The sequence below is a fragment of the Stomoxys calcitrans genome, chromosome 3 (assembly GCF_963082655.1).
Source record: "Stomoxys calcitrans chromosome 3, idStoCalc2.1, whole genome shotgun sequence".
NCBI lineage: Eukaryota > Metazoa > Arthropoda > Insecta > Diptera > Muscidae > Stomoxys > Stomoxys calcitrans.
The window spans coordinates 17,494,143-17,516,322 of NC_081554.1; the positions used below are offsets into that span (position 1 = coordinate 17,494,143).

Genomic DNA, 22,180 nt, shown 5'->3' on the forward strand with positions numbered 1-22,180 from the left:
GAACAAACAAACAAACAAACCGAAAAACATACACAAATTCCTGTTTTCTTTAAGATTTTTTTTGTCAAAATTTCTTGTCTATGGAAAATTTTGCCTATATTTCATTTTCGATCTACCCTTGTAACTCCAAAATATTTTCACTTCCATATAACGTTTATGGAAATTTTTGCAATTACCATAGCTGCCAGCTATCGTCCTAGTAACAGGATCAATATTAAGCTTTTCAAGAATGCAAGTGCAGTGGCGGGCAGCATAACCAGGCATATCCAGCAGGTAAATGCAAATGGGTGCGTGCGTGTGTGTGTGTGTGTGTGAGCAAGTGTATGCATGAAAGTGAATATCTTTTGACATTTATCCATCATCAAATTGCATTTCTGCCTGAGTAAACAAAATATTCTGCAAATTCTACAACGGCTCAATGCCCAATTTTGCTGAGCTGAGCGGTGATGGTTGCGTGGATTCAGGCATCAACAATCAAAATCCTTTTACACCTACAATAGCTTTTGATTGTAGGGTCAGGTCAACTGGGCATGCATGCATGCGTGGGTGCATGAGTATGTGTGCTCTTGCATATGGAGCACGTTTAGATAGTAAAGTGGAAATATTTAACATTCATTTTATTTGTAATCATCATCATCCACATTTTACTGATGTTCTACCACTGATATTTGCAATTTAATTAAAACCTTGTATTGTATAAATACTACCAGTGTTTATATGCATATAAATGTATGTAACTGAGTGTGTGTGTGTGTGTGTGTGTGTGTAATGCTTCGCATATAAACAATTGTTTAATAATATTTATTTATGCATTGGTCCAATAACCAAATAAAGAATTTTCATAGGCATTTATTTTGAGGAATAAAAATCAATATTTTACTATTTTACCTTTCACAGAGAGTTAGTTGGTGGTTTCAAATGGCAATGACTGAGCAAAGACCACAGGACCCTTTAGGAATGTAGATATGTGTATAAAAGGATATCTTAAATATGTTTAGGGTAAATAAAATTACTTCAAATGTATTATCTTCATATAAATATTCTAAAAATTTACCAACTCTGAGTTATGCAATAAGTCCTTACTCAACACTAAGCTCACAACTGCACTTTATCAATTATCCCACTGTCAAAGGATACCACTGCCAGTATTCCTGCTGTTGCTAGAGATTTATGGATAAACTGAAGTACTTCGTCTTAGTTGTTTGTGAGTGCTGTAGTACATAATCCAATTAGTATATTAAAAATGGTTTTAATCCAATTTCAATGAACAAGGCAAACAAATGCCAAAGAGAAAACCAATTCAACATCCATTTTAATTGTTTCAATCACTGCAGCAGCAACCATGACTTTCATTCCAACTGACCCACAATCTTTAGCACATACCACCATTGAAGAGAGCCGAAAAGAATCACCCGCTATGCATAATGACTTCAAAGGCAAAAGCATTTAATTAAAAATTAAATGCTTTTGTCAGTTATCAGCTCTAACTTTTAGCTTGCATTAGAAAAAAAGTGTAAAAAAAAGTATATTTGATTAAAGTTCATTCTAAGTTTTACTAAAAATGCATTTACTTTCTTTTAAAAAATCCGCAATTACTTATTGCGATTACTTACAATTGCTTATTCTTGATCGTCTGGACATTTGAGTCTATGTAGTCATGTCCGTTCCTCCGGCCGTCAGCCGGTCGAAATCACGATAGCGGTCGAACGCATAAAGCTAACCGTTTGAAATTTTGCACAGATACATCTTATTGATGTAGGTCGTTGGGGATTGCAAATGGGCCAAATCGGTTGAGATTTGGATATAGACCCCTTTTAAACCCATCTCCCGATTTGACATATTTAGCCCCTAGAAGCCGCAACAACAAACAGTCGAAACTGTTGTGCCAACTAAGCAGAATTGAAAGGATTCAACTTTGAAAAGTATTTCAAGGCAATATGTTATGAAATTTTATATAAAATAGGAAAATAAAATAACAAGTTTTGAATGTATGGGTATTGAATTAGAGAAAACTTGGCAACTTTGTTTTAAATTCCCAATAACTACTAGGAATTCTTAAAGTTAAAGAAACTATTGATAAAACTTAATTAAAATATAAACAAAGGAATGTTTTCAAGGAGCTGTGGACAAAAGAGGGGAAATAATGAACTATTTGGAAAGATTGAGACCAAGGAATGTTATATGCCATGACGACAAATGTCTTTTATGGGCTTGAGGGCTTTACAAGATAAATGTTCAAATTTTAAATCTTTTCAACCGGACCATACAAATAATTCCGAAAAACAACAATTTTGGTCGAAAGAACGACTACAAAAATTGTTAATTTTCCTGCAACAATTTTTGTTGAATCTCAACGAGCCAAAGTACAAATTTGTTGTTGAAAGGCACTTTTTGCAAGCCAACATATAACAACAACAACAGTATATCCATAAGCAAGACAAAAAAAACCATCCAACAGGCCATCACCTTTGTTTTGCTTCGGGTGGTGGTGTTTTTATTTTCTTTGTTCGGCTCGCGCTGCTTTGACTCGTTCGTTTTACTGCTGCTCTCGGGTTTTTCTCTGTCACTCTCTCTATTACTATTACCCTTAAAAACAAATTCTAATAATGCTTTGACTCGTTCGTTTTACTGCTGCTCTCGGGTTTTTCTTTGTCACTCTCTCTACTAAATATTTCCCTTACAAACAAATTTTAATAATTTTGGTGCCGCAGAGGATTGAACTCATGATCTCATGTTTGGTAGTATTTCTCGCATCCACTAGCCTATCGATATCATCTTCTTTATGATGAAATAACTCAAAAAGTACTGCTGCACAGTAATAAGTGTTTCAATTAATTAAAATAAACAAGTAAGAGCGTGCTAAGTTCGGCCGGGTCGAATCTTATATACCCTCCACCATGGATCGCATTTGTCGAGTTCTTTGTGCGGTATCTTTTTTTAGGCAACCAAAAAATAATGCTATTGGATCTATATAAAGTTATAGTCCGACTCGGACCATAAGTGAATTGGGCCATTGGGTAGTATTTCAGTCTATTCGGATAAGAATTGCGCCAAGTAGGGGCTCAAGAAGCATAATCGAGAGATCGGTTTATATGGAAGCTATATCAGGCTATAGATCGATTAAGACCATATTAGACACCTATGTTGAAGGTCATGGGAGAAGTCGTTGTAAAAAATTTCAGCAAATTCGAATAAGAATTACGGCCTCTAGAGGCTTAAGAAGTCAAGATCCAAGATCGGTTTATATGGCAGCTATATCAGGTTATGTACCGATATGAACCATATTTATGGCAGTTATTGGATGTCACATCAAAGCCAAATCGGATACGAATTGCGCCATCTAGAGGATCAAGAATTCAAGGTTCAAGGTCGGATTATACAATATGACAGCTATACCAGTTTATATCGGTTTATATGGCAGCTATATCAAAACATGGACCGATTTGAACCATACTTAGCGCAGTTGTTGGAAGTCATAATAAAACACCTCATGCATTTCAACCAAATCGGATGAGAATTGCGTCATCTAGTGGCTCTAGGTGTCCAGACCCAAGATCGGCTTGTATGGCAGCTATACCAGGTTATAGACCGATTTGAATCATATTTAGCACCGTTGTTGGAAGTGATACTAAAACACCACGTGCAAAATTTCGGCCAAATCGGATAAGAATGTTGTTGATAAGTTGTTGGAAGTTATAATAAAACACCTCATGCGAAATTTCAACCAAATCGGATGAGAATTGCGTCCTCTAGTGGCTCAAGGTGTCCAGACCCAAAATCGGTTTATATGGCAGCTACACCAGGTTATAGACCGATTTCAACCATACTTAGCTCAGTTATTGAAAGTGATACTAAAACACCACGTGTCAAATCGGACAAGAATTGCTCCCTCTAGATGCTCAAGAAGTCAAGAACCAATATCGGTTTATATGGCAGCTATATCAAAACATGGTCCCGTTTGGTCCATTTACAATCCCAACCGACCTACGCTAATAACAAGTAAAATGCAAATTTTGCTCATGAACATTCCACTAAGGAACAGGGGCAAACTTCTCACCTATCAATGAGTGCAGTCCGATTCAAGTTTAAGCTCAATGATTAGGGGGCCTCCTTTTTATAGCCGAGTCCGAACGGCGTACCGCAGTGCGACACCTCTTTGGAGAGAAGTTTCACATGGCATATTACCTCACAAATGTTGCCAGCATTAGGAGGGGAAAGCCAACGCTAAAAATTTTGTTAATGGTCTCTTCAGGATTCGAACCCAGGCGTTCAGCGTCATGGGCTGACATGCTAAACTCTTCGCTACGGTGGTATATATATGTGGCCCCTTTATTCATATATTGATTGACCTGAACCACATAGAGCACGTATGTTCGAAATCCAAACGTAGATTACTGTGCCAAATTTCAGCAAAATCGGCCTTCGGGTCCAAGACATTAAATCGGGAGATCGGTTTCTATTACAGCTATATCCAAATGTTGACCGATTTGGGTCATATGAAACCATGGTGTAACACAGCTCTTTGTGACGAATTTCAGCGAAATAGTGGAATAATCGCTGCTTTCATGGTACCAAGATCGGGTGATCTGAAATATTGGGTTGCCCAAAAAGTAATTGCGGATTTTTTAAAAGAAAGTAAATGTATTTTTAATAAAACTTAGAATGAACTTTAATCAAATATACTTTTTTTTACACTTTTTTTCTAAAGCAAGCTTAAAGTAACAGCTGATAACTGACAGAAGAAAGAATGCAATTACAGAGTCACAAGCTGTGAAAAAATTTGTCAACGCCGACTATATGAAAAATCCGCAATTACTTTTTGGGCAACCCAATATATGACAGCTATACAAAAATATATCCCGACCTTGACCATACTCAGTACGAATTTCGAGGAGCCTAAGACAACTCATTGTGCAACATTAAAGCGAAATCGGTTAATAAATTCGCCTTTAATGGATATACAAATTTGCACCGGTTAGGGCCATATTATACAGGGATGTCAAGAACCTACCGAGACTCGCTATTCCAAAGTTCAGCAAACTGGAAAATAAATGCGGTTTTAATGATCCTAAGATCTCAAATCGGCAGATCGGTCTATATGGGGGCTATATCAAGATATAAATCGATATCTTGGAACTTAACCTGCCTCTGGATAAAAAAAAAGGATTTGTACGAATATTTATCCAAATCGCTTGGTGATTGCGACTTCTAGAGGTTTAAGAAGTCAAATCTGAAGATCGGTTCATATGGCAGCTATACTAGGCTATGAACTGATTTAAACCATAATTGACACCGTTTTTGGATATCAAAACACAACACCTCATGTAAAATTTCAGCCAAATCTGATAATTGCGCCCTCAAGAGGCTTAAGAAGTCAATATCCGAGATCGGTTTGTGTGGCAGCTATATTAGCTTATGAACCGATTTCGAAAATTCTTGACACAGTTACTGGAAGCCAGAATAAAATCTCTTGCGAAAATTCAGCCAAAGAGTATAAGAATTGCGCCCTCTAGGGGCTCAAAAGTCTATATCTGAAATCTGTTTATGTGGCTGATATATTTGGTTACGAACCACAGGAACCAGGGCTGCGGAGTCAGGCAATTTTGACTCGACTCCGACTCCTAGGCAATATGGGTATCCAATGTAAGGTATAAGCGAGTAGATTACAAATATGTGAAAACCAAAAAAACTTGAACCGGGAAGGACTTACGGGATCGTGAGGATTGTAGACCCCCTTTAACCCTATTAAGGAGTAAATTATGAAAACGCAATTTTAATTTTTATTCACAATTTAGGATGAAGAAGAGGAGGAGCACGGGGAGCAATAGGGAGCACGTCCATTCCAAGAGGTAATTTTGGGTCGCTAGAGGATCCGGGTGCCTTTGCCGCAGAAACGGACTTTAAAATCTCGTTACTGGGCACAGAACTAGGGGTGCGCGTTATAAAGGGATTTTTTAGCCAAATCTCGTCATTTAGCTTCTAACAGGTCGAAATATTCTTTATCGACACTGATACTACCCGTGTTGTTATATGGTTCCCAGGCACAGGTGCCGGTGAAAGCAGACGAGGCTGTGCTTGGAATGTTTGAGAGAAAGATTATTCGTAAAATATATGGATCAGTTTATGTTAATGGAGAATAACGACCAATCACGAGCTGTATGACGACGATATTATCACATCATATCAAATTACAACGGTTGCGTTAGCTTGGTCATGTTGTCAGAAGCTACAGCAAAGAAGTCTTTTGAAGGCAATCACGGTGGTATATGGGACGACCAAAGGCAATGAATTTCAATGAAAGTTATTAAATACAAAAATTGTATTGATATCATTCCAAAATTTCTAAAGACAAATTTCTATGAAATATTTTTAAAGACAAACTTCCAAAAACATTTTTTCTAAGGACAAAATTTTGATCAAAATTTCTCTTAAGAAAAAATGTCGATCAAATTTTTTTCTAAAGACAAAATTTCGTTTAAATTTTCTCTAAAGACAAAATTTCAAATAGATATTTTTAAAGATAATATTTTAATAAAATTCTTTTTTTAATATATTGGGTTGCCCAAAAAGTAATTGCGGATTTTTCATATAGTCAGCGTTGACAAATTTTTTTACAGCTTGTGACTCTGTAATTGCATTCTTTCTTCTGTCAGTTATCAGATGTTACTTTTAGCTTGCTTTAGAAAAAAAGTGTAAAAAAGGTATATTTGATTAAAGTTCATTCTAAATTTTATTAAAAATGCATTTACTTTCTTTTAAAAAATCCGCAATTACTTTTTGGGGAACCCAATACTTTTTTTTTCGTTGAAACATTTTTTTATATTTTGTCCTGAGTCGGAGTCGAGGTAATTTTTTCAACTCCGACTCTAGGGAAAACTGCTCGACTCCAAGATTCTGACTCCGCATCCCTGGTTGGAACTTACAACCAAACACCTCATATTAAATTTCAACCAAATCTCCGCCCTCTAGAGGCTCCAGAAGTTTAAATCAGACATCGGGTTATATGGCAGCTATATTAAAACATAGACCGATTTGACCCATTTACAATCCCAACCGACCTACTCAAAAAGGAAGTATTTGTGCAAAATTCTAATTCTTCGAAAGTTTGAGTGCCTTCGACAGAAAGACAGAGAAACGGACGGATATAAAATGATTTAAAATGTCATGACGATCAAAAATATATATACTTAAGGGGTCTAAGACGAATACTTCGAGGTATTGCAAAGGGAATGACGAAGTCAGTTTACCCCCACCTTCAAAAAATCTCCCAAGCTTAAAGTTGTTTCCTATTTGTAATACAACGTTATTAAAATATTTCCCCTCACACTTAAAATGAGACATTCTCGCACTAACCAAATGAATATGTCTTAACAAAATTTTTCCAAATTTAAAGGCCTGTCCTGGTAAAGACAAATATTTTGACACATATTTCTCTGCCAAAAGATCTTTTGAACTAAAATAAAACTGTCATTTATAACAGCCTCCATCTGAAAACCACCATACGCTACATTTTTCTTAGTTTCCCAACTAAAAGATGAAGGGGGGAAAAAAACTAAAAGAAACATTTGCATCTTTAAACAAAAGGAATCTTTGACTTTTGTCTATTATAAATAGTTTTTGGCTGTTTTGAGACTCAACTTTGCTTCAAATAAATGTTCAGCCCGGAGAGTAAAATGTAAAATGGCAAAGAAAAAATGGAGAAAAAACTTACCAACATTTCCTTCGCCGTTAGCCACATCGTTAAGACAGAAAACGGCGAATAATAAAACTTGCAACCAAATCGCTATTGACGAATCAAAGCCCAAACGACGCAGAAACGGAGAAGGACCCTTCAAAATTTTGCTGAACTTTGAGTACGACGACGACGATGACGACGTTGTGCCACCACAAACTTTGCTACGATAAGTTTTAGCCACCTTGGGCAATAGCAGCGAAGGACGACTCAGCAATTGCTGATGATTATGATGGCTATGGCGATGGCGATGGTAATGGGATTGTTGTTGCTGTTGTTGCTTGTGGGTATTGGTTGATTTTTGGTGGTGTTGCTGGCGTTGTGGGGGCTCCGACAAACTCAAGCGACTTGATTTAAGTGGAATTTCGCTTGAAATTTGTTGTGGTCTTTTGGGGCTCCTTAATTCATTGTCGCTGGCCGTCTCATTACTTGCATAGCCGGATTCTGGTACCAGTTGTTGTTGTGATCGTAATCGCTGTAGCGCATTGCTAGCCATGATAATTGGCCCACCTGAAATCAGAGCAAAAACGAAATTAATGTTATTTTCATAATTTCTAATAAAGAGCCAAAAGCTAATTAGGCACAAGGCTAATAAATATTATAGAAGGAAAAAAAAAGAGTTACTCAAAGGAAAGGCTGATTTAATGGGGTTAGGGAAAGTATAAAGGATAAGAATTTTGGGTGATTAAATTTGAAAGTTTTTTTTTCTCTTTGAAGAAATAAGGAAAACAATCAAATAGCTCGTCTCGAAAGAGAAACAAAGGAAAAAATCATCAACTACGATATTCTTCAGTAAAAGTGGCTAAGAATTGTGAGTTCTTAGGGTTTGAGCAGTTAAATCGGGGGATGGGTTTATATGGGAGCCATATCTGAATATGATTTGGGCCCTTTTCTCAATTCAAAGCATCCTGGAGTATTTTCGTTCGGATAGCATTGTTCATTCGGATGATATCATGATCTACATAGACGTACAGGGCTAGACCCAGGGAAGACTGACATCTCCCTGTTTATGAGAAAGACGAAGGTGGGCCAGTTTGACATACCATCAAAACGATTTCGATATTCGACAAAATCAAATACTTCGGAGTTATCTTGAACAGTACACTGAACTGCAAGTGTCACATCAGAATCGTACCGAGAGGGCTCAAAGATGTTGGGCACTATGTCGACGGGTCATAGGCTCGAAATGCGGCCTGAATACGAGTAATAAGTCCCCTGGCTTTACAAGAGCTTGAATAGAACAATACTTACTTACGCCTTAGTAGTTTGGTGGATTGCGATGGACAATGCAAAAGATTCCGAGAACATATTGTCTTGACATAGGTTGCCGATTAGGAACACTCCCACTAAGGCATCGTAAACTGTTCCACATATCCGTACTTTAGACATACAAATGAAATATGACCCCCTGGGCCTTAAGTCTTACAGCTGTAGTGGCTGCTACAGCTATAATACTTAAGGCCAAGGGGGAATGAGTAGAGATGGGCATCTACCCAATAAATTCCCATACAATGGGTATTTATTGGGAATTTACTGGGTAATTATGTGGATATTTCTTGGGTCTTTATTGAGCGCTTGTCCATCACTAAGTATGGATAGAAGATAGAAGCAGGTCACACCCTAGTGGTATAATCGAGGCACCTGGAAGAAATTGAAGATGTTTCGGCTACCCAAAACGACTCTTGGAGAGCAAAGCACTGCTACCTGCTGCAAATTCTTATTTTGATGGAGCTCTGATATTCCCACCTGGAAGTTCATACTTCTCACATAGATCAAAGCTGTGGGACAGAGTGGGTCTGGGGTCTTCATTGAGATACCAGGGACGGAGATTTGTTCCGACTGCCTAACAATAATACGTTCCTGCAGGCCTAGAACCGGTCAATCCCGGAATGCATGGGGTGGTAAGGCATTATTTCGAGGATGTGGAGTGTCACGATCTTTAGGGACAGTAAACTGGCCATCAGAGACCACTGAAGGCCACCGAGTTTAGTATGTCCGCCTATGACGCTGAACGCCTAGGTTCGAATTCTGGCAAGAACATCGGAAAAAACTTTCAGCGGTGGTTATGCTCTTCTAATTCTGGCGCCATTTGTGAGGTACTGTATCATTTGGTATGACAGCCATCATAAACACTTTTTTACAAAGAGTTGTTGCACTGCGGCTCGCGGTTCGGGCTCGGCTATAAAAAGGAGGCCCCTTTTTATTTAGCTTAAATTTGAATCGGACAGCACTCATTAATCAGTGGGAAGTTTGTCCCCGTCACTAAATTGGATGTTCATGGGTAATTTTGCCAACTGTTCATTAGTGCAGTATCAACCAGGGCGGTAAGGTCACGAACAGAGTGTAAGAAGGAGATTCACAGCTTCTGTGAGTTTGGCACGATCCGCATCCGCAAGGGGGAGTGAAAGAGCAGATGATTTGGCCGTGAAGGTCAATAACCATGGTTAATCCAAGGCCCTTCGGGTCGACGCATTACAAATTTAGGGCGTGGACGATAAAAACCTATGTGGAACTTCGAAATGGTTGGTAAAACGACAAAAATCCTATAGAGAAACCCCGGATCGTGAGAATACAAGGCTGTTGTTGTTGTAGCAGTATGTTGTGTTGTGTTCTATCTGTCGTCTGCATAATTTTGTAAAATGTCCAGATCCAGGAACTCTGCGACTATGATGGGGTGCGTCCAGAGGGATCTGGGTCTGGATGGCTATTACTGAAGGGCAGTAAGAAGGAGGCTACTATACCTTTCGATATCATAACGGGACATATAGGACTACTAGCTCACTTATGCCGAATAATTGCGGCAAGTGACAGAATGTGGGAAAGATGATGAGACATTGAGAGGAGCGTTGCCTGGCTTTCGCGGCTAAGAAACACAGGTGGGGTCACAATACCAATCTTGAACCCACTTAGGGGAGTGGAATGGAGAACAATGAGGGATTTTTTTCTAATTGTATTTGCCCGTTAGGGCGAAGTCATTTTTCCAATTATGTTTTAATTTCTCTTTCGAGATGAGCTTAATGATCGAAAATTTTATACCATAGAAAAATAAAAGCTCCAGGAGATACACTACACCAACCATGATTTGAAGCGTTTCAACATCTTGGTAAGGAGGGGGACCATCATTAGAAATCTTTAGTTGTGGGGGCTTCAAAGGTCGCACATTGGTAGGTTGCATTTATGTCGAAGAAATAGCGGAAGAACCTCTATGAAATGCATACAACACTCCAACCAAAAGGGGCAAAGTGTCAGGATTGATTAGTTAGCGTCAAATCATGGTTGGTGTAGTGTATCTCCTGTGGCTTTAATTTTTCCATTGTATAAAAGTTTCGATCATTAAGCTCATCTCGGAAGAGAAATTAACACAATTAGGGATTTTGTTAGCTGCATTGAATTCCCGACATTCATTTTTTCTGGTTACTTCTTAGTATTGACGGCGCATAATAAGCCAATGTGTATGTCCATAGTGATATGGGGCGAATTAATATTCGCACCCTCTTTTTGAAAAAAATAACCTAAATACACGGACAGACAGATAGACGGATAGACAGACAGACCGACAAACTGAAAGACGGACGGACAGAAAAGCAGACACACAGGCCGAAAGATGGACGGACAGACAGAGAAGCAGCCAAAGAGACAGACAGTCTAAAAGACGGAAAGACTGAAAGACGGACAGGCTGAAAGATGGACAGACAGAGAGAGAGATAGTCACAAGGACCGACGGACAAACTGAGAGAGAGACAGACATACACACGGAAATCGCTCGATTACTTTCAATTCCATGACTTAAAGTTCCCATATTTAGAAGCATACCAAAAACAAACAAGTAAAAGCGTGCTAAGTTTGGCCGGGCCGAATCTTATATACCCTCCACCATGAATCCCATTTGTCGAGATATTTTCCCGGTATGGGATTTGGACCATCATTGAATTAAATGTCGGAGACCGTAGTAGAAGTCATTGTGTAAAATTTCAGCCAATTCGAATAAGAATTTCGCCCTTTAAGGGCTCAAGAAGTAAAATAGGGAGATCGGTTTATATGGGATGTGTTCCAGGCTATAAACCGAGTCAGACGGACGGACTGACAGACAGACGGACAGACCGACGGACATACAGTCGGGCAGACAGATGAACGGACAGACAGACGGACAGAACGACGGACTTACAGTCGGACAGACAGACAGATGAACGGACAGACAGACGGACATGGCTAGATCGACTTTAAATATCATAACTTGATTGATTAAATATGCTCTATGGGGTCTTAGACGAATATTTCGAGATGTTACAAACTGAATGACGAAGTTAGTATACCCACATCCTATGGTGAGATGTATAATGAAAACGCATTAACCTTGCATACTTTTATTGTTTACCAAGTCCATAGGTGTATATAAAAATAAGGTCCCATCTGTACTATGTTTGGCAAGAACATTGACTGGCCGAACGTATCTCACTTGACCAAATTTCAGCGAAATCGGGCAATTAAAGTGTCTTTAATGGGAGATCGGTATATATAACACCAATGTCCAAATATGGTACTATCGAGACCATACTCAGCAAGGATGTCGAAGGGCCTAATCCAACTCACTGTGGCAAATTACAGAGAAGTCGTGCAATAAATGTGCGTTTCATCCAAATATGGTCCGACCTGAACTATACTCAACAAGGATATTGAGGGCTCTAGCACAACTCACTGTGTCAAATTTCAACAAAATCTGGTGATAAAAGGGCTCTAGACTCCAAATCGGTGTATCTGGCAGCTATATCCAAATATGTTCCGAATGAGACCATACTCGGCAAGAATGTCAAGGGTTATACCGCAAATAACTGTGCTAAATTTCAGCTAAATATGGTAATAAATACGAATTTTATTAGCCCAAGTTCCTAACTACGTAGGTCGGTATATATGGGAGCTATAGCAAAATATGGACCCGTCTGTATCATACTCAACAAGGATTTTGAGGGTACTAAAGCAACTCACTGTGGCAAATTTCAGAGAAATGGGGTAACAAAAGCACCTTTTATAGGCTCAAGCCCTTAAGTTGGAAATTTTGACACTATATCAAAATATCATCCGATCTGTACAATATTCGGCAAAGATGTCGAAGAGCCTAACACAGCTTAATAATAAATATGGCTGTAATGGGTCCCAGACCTTAAATCAGGAGATCGGTTTATATGGGGACCATACGCAAACAAAGGCCGATTCGGAATATAATCACTTCAATAAGTTTAACAGGAGCCTCAACTCAACATTCTGTGATAAATTTCAGCAAAATTATGAACCCAGGTTCCTAAATTGGCAGATCGTTATATATGGGGGCCATACCAAACAAGGGAAGCCATTGTGACAAATTTCAGAGAAATCTGGAAAAAACTGTTCGTTTTATGGACCCAAATCTTCAAATTGGGAGATCGGTATATATGGCAGCTGTATCGAAATATGGTTCAATCTGGACCACAATCGCCAAGGATGTCGAGAGGCCTAACGCAACTCACTGTTGCATTTATTAACCGATTTCAGCTAAATCGGTTAATAAATGCGTATTTCATATCTTCAACACTTTTAATCGGCAGATCATCCTATATGGGAACTATATGTAAATATAGTCCGGTATACACTTAATTTCCCTTGAGAAACAGGGGTTACTTCTCTCATATCAATGAGTGCAGTCCGATTAAAGTTTAAGATCAATGATAAAGGGCCTCCTTTTTCAAGTCCATATCATCCAAACGGCATGCCAAAACCCCTTGCTAGAACATTTTTAACATGCCAGCATACCTCACAAATGTTAGCTGCATTAGCAAGGGGATCATGCCGGGATTTGAACCTAGGGGTTCGGCATCATAGGCGGATATGGTAACCTTGACTCTACGGTGGGGATGGGGACTATATCAAGATATAGTCCAATATATACTAAATTTCCCATGAACATTCCATTGAGGAAAAAGCGATACTTCTCTCAAATCAATGAGTGCAGTACGATTCAAAATTTAAGCTCAATGATGAGGGTCCTTCTGTTTATAGGCGAGTCCGAACGGCATGCCGACACCACTTATTAGAGAAGTTGTAACATGTCGGGATACCTCACATATGTAGCCAGCATTAGCAAGGGGATAACTAACGCTGAAAAATTTTCTGATGTTCATGCCGGAACTTGAACCCAGGCGTTCGGCATCATAGGCGGACATGCTAAGCTCTGTGCCATGGTGGCCACCAGTGTATGCCATATCCGAACTTAACTTGCCTGTGGGAAAAAAATGATCTGTGCTAAATTTCAGCTGAACATCTTCATTTTAAAGGACGGTAGCGTGATTCCAACAGAAGGACGGACAGACGAACATTGCATAAAGTTCTTAGACTTTTCAAGAATACATATCCCTTTAAGGGTCAGAGTTAGATATTTCAATGCGTTGTACACGTAATGACAAATGGATAAACCCTCCCGCCCCACTCTCAGGAGATTGCCACGTATGAAAACTTGTCATTACCTTTATTTTTTAAATTTCCCTTCAGTAGCTTAATTTAAAAAATCCAGCTTTTTTCAAAATCCATACCTCTAACTTCACCTTAGGGATAATTTCCCAACCTTTAGTAAGTTTAAATCATGAATTTTGCTTTTCAATTCACTTTGCTGCTCATATTTCATTTGTGTTTAAAAGGAAAAGTGCCATAAATGAACAAAAACTAGTTATGAAATGCATTCAGCAAAGAGAATTACAAATTGTCAACTAAATGGCAAATACGTTTCAATTTCCCTTCCATTTGTAAACTCCCTCTCATGTTTATGATGACGATGATGATGATGATGATGCGACTGTATAAGGATATGTATTTTCTTGCTTCCGTTACGAAATTCAAACGGAAGTTTACAAGGAAAACGAAAAAAAGTAAACGCATTTTTTTATGAACGCCACCTCTTATGAACATTTCACCAAAATTTTTAGTTGCCTGCCACCCCCCCCCCCCCCCCCCCAAAGTCGATGGTAACAAACTCACTATCATAAGTGAAAGTCAGAGCAACTCTTGCCCCTTTGCCATGATATGGCAGTGTTTGCATTGTTTCTTTACGCAAAATATTTCGCTTTTAAGGATGCTGTATCCTTTATTCGCTTCCCATCGTCCTTTGCTGCTGCTAAATCGCTTTTATTTGCAATGATGATGAAGCTGCTGCCACCGATACTTCTCAAAAGCTGGGTTACTAAAGCAAGGAGTGATTTCATAACAAAGAAGGGGAAATTGCATTTATTAAGCTTCCCTTTGAAGATGTTTTTCATTTGTCCAACCTGCTGCTCGTCTCTCCCTCTCTCTTTAGAAGACAAAATCTTTACGCTGTTGCCTGGCCACCACTCAGCTCCGCTGGTGTTCTTTAGACAGACGTTGGGCCAGTGAGTTAGTATAATGAAGTTACTAAGAAAATTTCTTCCCAGAATGCAATTTGTTTACCGAACTTCTAAGAAAACGTAACGAAAAGCAGCCAGCAAACAAAAAAAAACCCTTATAAATTAAATTTCCATGATATTATGATGGTACTACGAAAGATATACTTGCCCTGCCATCAAATTGCAAACACACACACACACACAAACATGGCAGTTTTGCCCATTGAGTTGTGGCTCCACAATGACCAAATATTATTTTTGGACTTTTCCACCCAGCACTCCGCCCTCCTCTATTCAACCAAAAATTTGATACCTCATTATGGAAAGTTTTTCAATATGATAATGTCGGTTGATGGTGACTGCTTCTCTCTCTCGCTCTCTCCTCTGAGCTGTTTTCATGATTGTCGGTTGTTCGTTCACAAATTTTCTGGGGATATTTTATTTCAATTATTGGTTGCACATGCCAAGAGCTTCATTAGCATACGCGGGGGAGTTGATATTGAAAATATCCTTGAATGATATAAGGACCAAGTTTTATGGACACAAATTTATAAAATAAAAAGAAGACCAACAGTATCGTTGGACAATATCGACATTCCACATATTCTACATCATTTAGGACAAAACGTCCTCATTAGAGAGGTAAGGGAATAAATTTGGTTATAGGTTAGAACCAGTATGGAGATTTGTATGCTAACAGGCAGCAGGATAAATGTAAGTGTTGAAAGGCTTTTTCAAACAAATCACCACAAGCAGCTTAATGAGTGAGACAAGGTGGTAAAAAAGGTTCTAGCCAGTTTTTATCAAAGTCTCGAACTGGGAGGAATGAATGGAGAGCGAATACTGTACTTGATGAGAATGAGACCTCGATCTACACTGATGGCTTTAAGATGGAGTCAGGAACTGGATTAGGGGTCTACTGTGACGGATTCAATATCGGTATGTCTCTCAGACACCCGGACGAGTGTACGGTCTTTCAGGTAGAGGTCTGTGCCATTACAGTAACTGCAAGAGAAATTGTGGTTAGGGTTTTACCTCCCTCAAAACTCAAGATTTATGTGGACAGTATGGCAGCGCTCAAGGCCTTGAGATCGAGGATGGTGAGGTCGAAATGCGTGGGGAATTGTTTGGAATCCCTGGTTTGGCTACGGGTCCACGATGTGAAGCTGACATGGGTTCCTGGAAATGAGGGGATTCCAAGAAATGAGGGGATTCCTGGAAATGAGGGGATTCCAGGAAATAAGAGGGCGGACGAGTGCGCCAGGAGGGGTTCATCTGCGCCGGGCGGACCAGCCACCGGTCTCGCCTACGTGTCATTTGTCGAGCTACTGAACACAGTAGAGGTATGGCCAGGGCGGCGTCGGTGGCGAGATGGAACTCGGTGGATGGTTGCCTGACTGCAAAGCCGCTCTGGCCTGTCATCGACCGGAGGAGGACGAGGGAGTTGCTGTAGTTCGATAAGAGGTCGATTAGTTTGTTAGCAAGGGTCATAACCGGGCGCTATGTCATAGGCCGCATGGCTGCGCGCATGGGAAAACCGCACAAAGACTTCTGCAGGAGTTGCCTCGATGAGGATGAAGAGGAGGCTATTGAGCACGGGTCTGCAGGGACGTAGACTCTCCTTTCTGGGGAACCGTTTCTTCTGCGATCTGGGAGAACTTACGAACATACCTTTGGTAGATCTCCTCAGATTTATTGACGGAACAGGATGGTTCCGATCCCGTCCGATACGAGATAACTATGAACACCACACAGGCTGGAACTTTGAGCTCCGACTTGTGTGGTGTACATCGTTACCACGGGAAGCTTAGCTGAAAGCTACCGGGCGCGTCCACAAGTGGCGGATGGTGGAAAGCTCCGTTTTTGTGCGGAGTAGCTGCAAATGCGGCCGCGGGCAGTCAGCGAATTTCGAGGGCAAAGTCTCAGTGAGGAGTCAGGTGGCACTGGCTCTTAATTAAATACTGAGTGCCAATGATACTTGAGATGACAAGGCGAGTTATTGGCGCCTTCAAATAACCAATGGCCAACATCAGCGTCTGTTCCCAGGTTAGGGGCGGCTGAAGGTGAGCGTCGGATCTTGGAGCAATCGGCTTGCCACAACGAGGGATACATGTGCAATCCCACAAAACCCATGCGGTTGGGGCGCCGGGCCAGTAACTCGCCCCCGGAAAACTATGAGAACTACTATGAGAAACAAAGGATGGTTCCGATGGGGGTACCATTAGCGTTCTTATGGGCCATAAACGTTCTGCACCCCCGCTCGGGTTTTCCATTCTTCCTGTTTTTCTTTTATTCGTCTATAACCTTTGGTCCGAGGTCTCACATCTGTTTTCCTTTTCCCTCTCTTTCTAGAGTACCACAATGGCCTAAGCTGGCCTCCGAATGAACTCACTTTTGGTGAGCAAACCACTCAACCTAATGTAACCTAAACTAGCTATCCGACACTGAATGTACTCTATGAGATACATTGCGCCTATAGAGGACGCTTACAGTGCGCCTATATAGGACACATACATTGCGCCTATAGAGGGCGCATACATTGCGCCTATAGAGGGCGCATTTCTTATCCGATTGTGATAAAATTTTGTACAACGATTTCTCTCTTCACTTCCCATTGACTTATTAAATTTGCTTCTGTATATATCGATCTCCTGATTTTTACTTCCCATTTTCGTTTGATATATAGGTGCTGGAAAATTAGCCATAATATCGATACTATCGACATTTATTATTAAAAATATTGAAAATATCGAATGCTGCAATTATCGATAGTTTGCCAGCTCTATCAAATGACAGTCTCCCAAAGCTGCCAAGCTTCTTAACCATAAGTCAATTACCTTATTCTCTGGCAATTCCTAAAAATGTTCAATACCCACATGGGTATTAGATATGAATACTTAAAAACCTAAAGAAAATAAGTCTTCCCTTGATTTGTTTTATTTGTATTTTCTAAGAATATTGTTAATAAATTTTCTCCATTTTTATTGAGTAAATTTGTTGTGCTCTTTTTCTAAATAATTCACAAAGTTTTCTTTAACTACTACAGCTCAGAAGGAAAGGGTTGTACATGCTATAGTAGCTTTAGAATTTCTAACATCGATTGGGTTTTGCCAAGTTTTTGTTCAAATAGTCCCCTAAGGCTTATTCATTTATCCCTTTTGTTCTGTTGGTATCCTTAAAAAATCTAAACATGTACGCATGAAAAAAGGAAATCTAATAAAATGTGAAAGTTTAGTTTTTCAGACTTAAAATACCCCCCCAAAAAGAGGTAGGAATAGTAAATTGTATAAGAGGAAGATTCAAAGCCCAAACGTTTATACAGAGGATTGAGGAATTAAAGCAAAATTGAGACAATAAAATAAAAACATTCCAAAAAGAGCTTAAAGATTAATAAAAGGCTTAAAAATAAACTGGAGTGTGTGATTAGATAACATAAAACCATATTTCCCTTAGAGAAACCATTTTTTACATTATGTAATAGAAAGGAAACTTCTCACATATTTATGAATGGGTTGCCTTATAGCAAATTAGAAATAATTTAGGATTTAGAACCAAACAAAAATTTTACCAGTTTTAACTGTTTTGACAACTCTTTTACAACTTAAACAATATTTTTTCAAGTTTTGTAGTTTAAAATTACAAAAATGTTTTGTGGAAAATTACAAAAAAAAAATTATAAAATTTAAATGTAAAAAATTAAAAAATTAAACAAAAACAGAAGAAAAATATTAAAATAATAAGTTCGGTCATGCTTTCGATACCCACCATCATGGATAGATTTATCACCCTTGTTCATTATAAAAGGGGATATGAAATAAGGCCCCATTATAAAACAGGCCCAAACTGAAAATTAAAAAAAAGAAAACTAAAAAAATGGGTCTTTATTTCATAGTGAAATACGACCTCAAAAGTATAAATGAAATAAAGCCCCAACGGAATGAAAAAATACCCAAAACTAAAATTAAATAAGGCCCCAAAAATAAGCCACCGACTAATGACCGGCAAATCTTTCGAAATGTGCTGCTCGCTGTTTTCTTAAACGAAATGAAGCCCCAAAAATTAAGTTTGACGCTCATTGTCATTTCCAAATTTGGGGTCTTATTTCAGGTATGGAGTTATTTGGAACAAACCATTTTCACCCAAACCGACAAATGTCATACTCATACTCACCCAAAACTAAAATTAAATAAGGCCCCAAAAGTAAGCCACTGACTAATGACCGGCAAATCTTTCGAAATGTGCTGCTCGCTGTTTTATTAAAAAAAAAAAAAAACGAAATGAAACCCCAAAAAATTAAGTTTGGAGCTTTTTGTCATTTCCAAATTTGGGGCCTTATTTCAGGCATAGAGTTATTTGGAACAAAACATTTCCGCCCAAATCGACAAATGTCATACTCATACTCATACATCATTCATGGTAACTTGACAATTGACAACTTCGACGAAGAAGTATTGCCCAATGATGCCGCCGACTTGCAAACCGCACCAAACAGTTATATTTTAGTGAATCATTGATTCGTAAACTCCATGTGGACTTCACCTGAACAATGAGGTATATTTTGTTTATTGGGTTCGTCAATGAGCTTCGTCACTGACAATGACAATAAAGATGTAACGATGGCGCTCTTAAAGTAGCTGTCACCGACTCCGAATTTCGGTAAATTTTGATGATTTTCAGACGTTGTTCGTTCATGTACTTAGGATAGGTTAGGTTGAAGAGATGGTGCAGATATTAATCCGACTGATGACACTTTGGACATACACCTAAACCCGTAATCGGCTTGTTGTGCGCTCAAAATACTAGAAGGTAACCTCGAAAAAGAAAATCTAAGTTAGGAATTCCGTGCTACCTACATAGGAGGCCACCGTAGCGCAGAGGTTAGCATTTCCGCCTATAACGCTGAACGCCTGGGTTCGAATCCTGGCGAGACCATCAGAAAAAATTTTCAGCGGTGGTTTTCCCCTCCTAATGCTGGCAACATTTGTGAGGTATTTTGCCATGTAAAACTTCTCTCCATAGAGGTGTTGCACTGTGGCACGCCGTTCGGATTCGGCTGTAAAAAGGAGGCCCCTATCATTGAGCTTGAACTTGAATCAGACTAAACTCATTAATGTGTGAGCCCCTGTTCCTTAATGGAATGTTCATGGGCAAAATTTGCATTTCTTAGCTCTGAGCTCTTCAAACGTCGTCGCATTGTTGGCATAGACCAATGACTTGATGTAGCCCGAAAGAAATTAGTCTAGAGGCGTCAAACGGACACGCTCATCTAACTTACAATCACATCTCGTCCAGGTTCATATCTTCCAATTAAGGCCAAAAATAATCAGTGAGCATGGTGTGATAGCGTATTCCATTCACGGTAACATGACGATTAACATCGTAGACAAAGAAGTATGGCCCAATGACCCCGCCGACATGCAAACCACTTCAAATAGTTATTTTTTGTGATTCGTGAAGCACTTTTGGTCTTTCACCTGACCAATAACGGATATTTTGCTTATTGGGTTCGTCAATGAGCTTCTTCACTGACAATGATAATGAAGACGCAACGATGGCGCTCTTAAAGTAGCTGTCACCGACTCCGAATTTTGGTGAATTTTTATGATTTTCAGACGTTGTTCGTTCATGCACTTAGAATAGGTTAGGTTGAAAAGATGGTATGTATATTTAAACTTTTACAACAATTCAAAGTTAGGTTCTAACAACTTCCTTAAAGGATAGTTTAAGTAAAATTTTCCTTAAAATTAGTTTCCTTGACTTTATTTATTTTTAAAAGGTTTATAAATCTTAACTCATTAAGTTTTAAACTTGAAGCGGACACCACTCATTGATATGTGAGCAATTTTCTCCTGTTCCTAAGTGGAATGTTCATGGTCGAATTTGCATTTGCAATAAATCTTAACTATGCTTAATTTAAGTTCAACTCTTATTTTAATGATTATTGTGTTGATCATAAAACGCTTACTCACTTCATTGCGAACTACATATGCTCTATGGTTTCTCATAACAACAGCCTTCTCTTATTCCCCATCTCTGGCCTAGCACTTGCTAAACTAGTTCATGTTTGTCCTGCTAGTCCTGTGAGTCCTTTTTGTTTTACTTTTAACCAACTTAGCTTAAGTGCAATACATAATACTCTCATAACAATTGTAACGAGTGTTAAATGTCAACTGGAACTAAGTGCAACTTGGCCAAAAAGAAATGCAATATTTTCCCTTTTCCTCGCAAACACAAACAATGACACATGTTCCTCCTCTTTGCCCCATTGCTTCCCTCTCTGGGTTCTTCTTAAGCCCCATAATTGATGAAACCAAAAAAATTTCTGATGAAAAATAAGCAAAAGTTAAGACATTTTTCTTTTCCCACAACGCAGCAGAAAAGTTCCATTTTCCTTGTGACAGCAGAAAGTGGGTAAGAAAATCAAAAAGGAAATGCCATAAAGTAAAATGATTACTTCTTTGGCTTCGAATAACATGACAAATGTATGGCGCTTGTTTTGGTTCCTCTGCCAGGGGTGCTGTGAAACAGTCAACCTCCTAGTTTTGAAAAGAAATCCCCCTGCTTCCAAAAATAATTCAAGTGAATAATGCAACAAATGGCGACAGCATATGCCCGCAGAGTAAGGACGATTTCAAAAGAAAATAAATTTTACTAAAAATCCTTTCATTTAGTAAAAAGGGTTAGAGGCAGCAGTGCAGCTTTGTAGCTGGCTTTTAAGGGGTTCGAAATAAAAGAAAGTGGGTAAGCTAGAAACCCCACTTTCCTATAGGAAGCCTTCATCTATTTCGGTGTTAAAGTTAAAACTTAACTTTTGCTTAAATTTAGATAAACGCTTTACAGACTTTTATTTTATTTACCGAGTAAAGTTTGTTTTTTTCTTTAAATTTAAGCTTTTTAGGTTTATTTTCAAAATAAACTTGTCTTTCATTGTTTTCCTAGGTTTTGCCATTTGATTGAAAATCTTTTGGCATGACCTATCTATCTGTTGTTTGTTTATTCTCCCCCGCCCTTAAAACAGTATTGAACTGTTTTCTCAAGGTAATTCCTACTGAGTTTTGCTATT

At 38.9% G+C, this 22,180-nt stretch overlaps 1 protein-coding gene across 3 annotated transcripts in view; it reads right to left on the reverse strand.

Annotated features, from left to right (window-relative positions):
* The window catches only part of LOC106087239 (uncharacterized), a 234,670-nt gene that overhangs the window by 121,124 nt on the left and 91,366 nt on the right, over nucleotides 1-22,180 (reverse strand). For all 3 annotated transcript variants that reach the window (XM_059364579.1, XM_059364580.1, XM_059364578.1), the window contains one exon: nucleotides 7,712-8,242. In XM_059364579.1, the coding sequence (XP_059220562.1) occupies nucleotides 7,712-8,228 (517 nt within the window). In that variant the 5' untranslated portion in view covers nucleotides 8,229-8,242. The remainder of the gene's footprint in view (nucleotides 1-7,711; nucleotides 8,243-22,180) is intronic.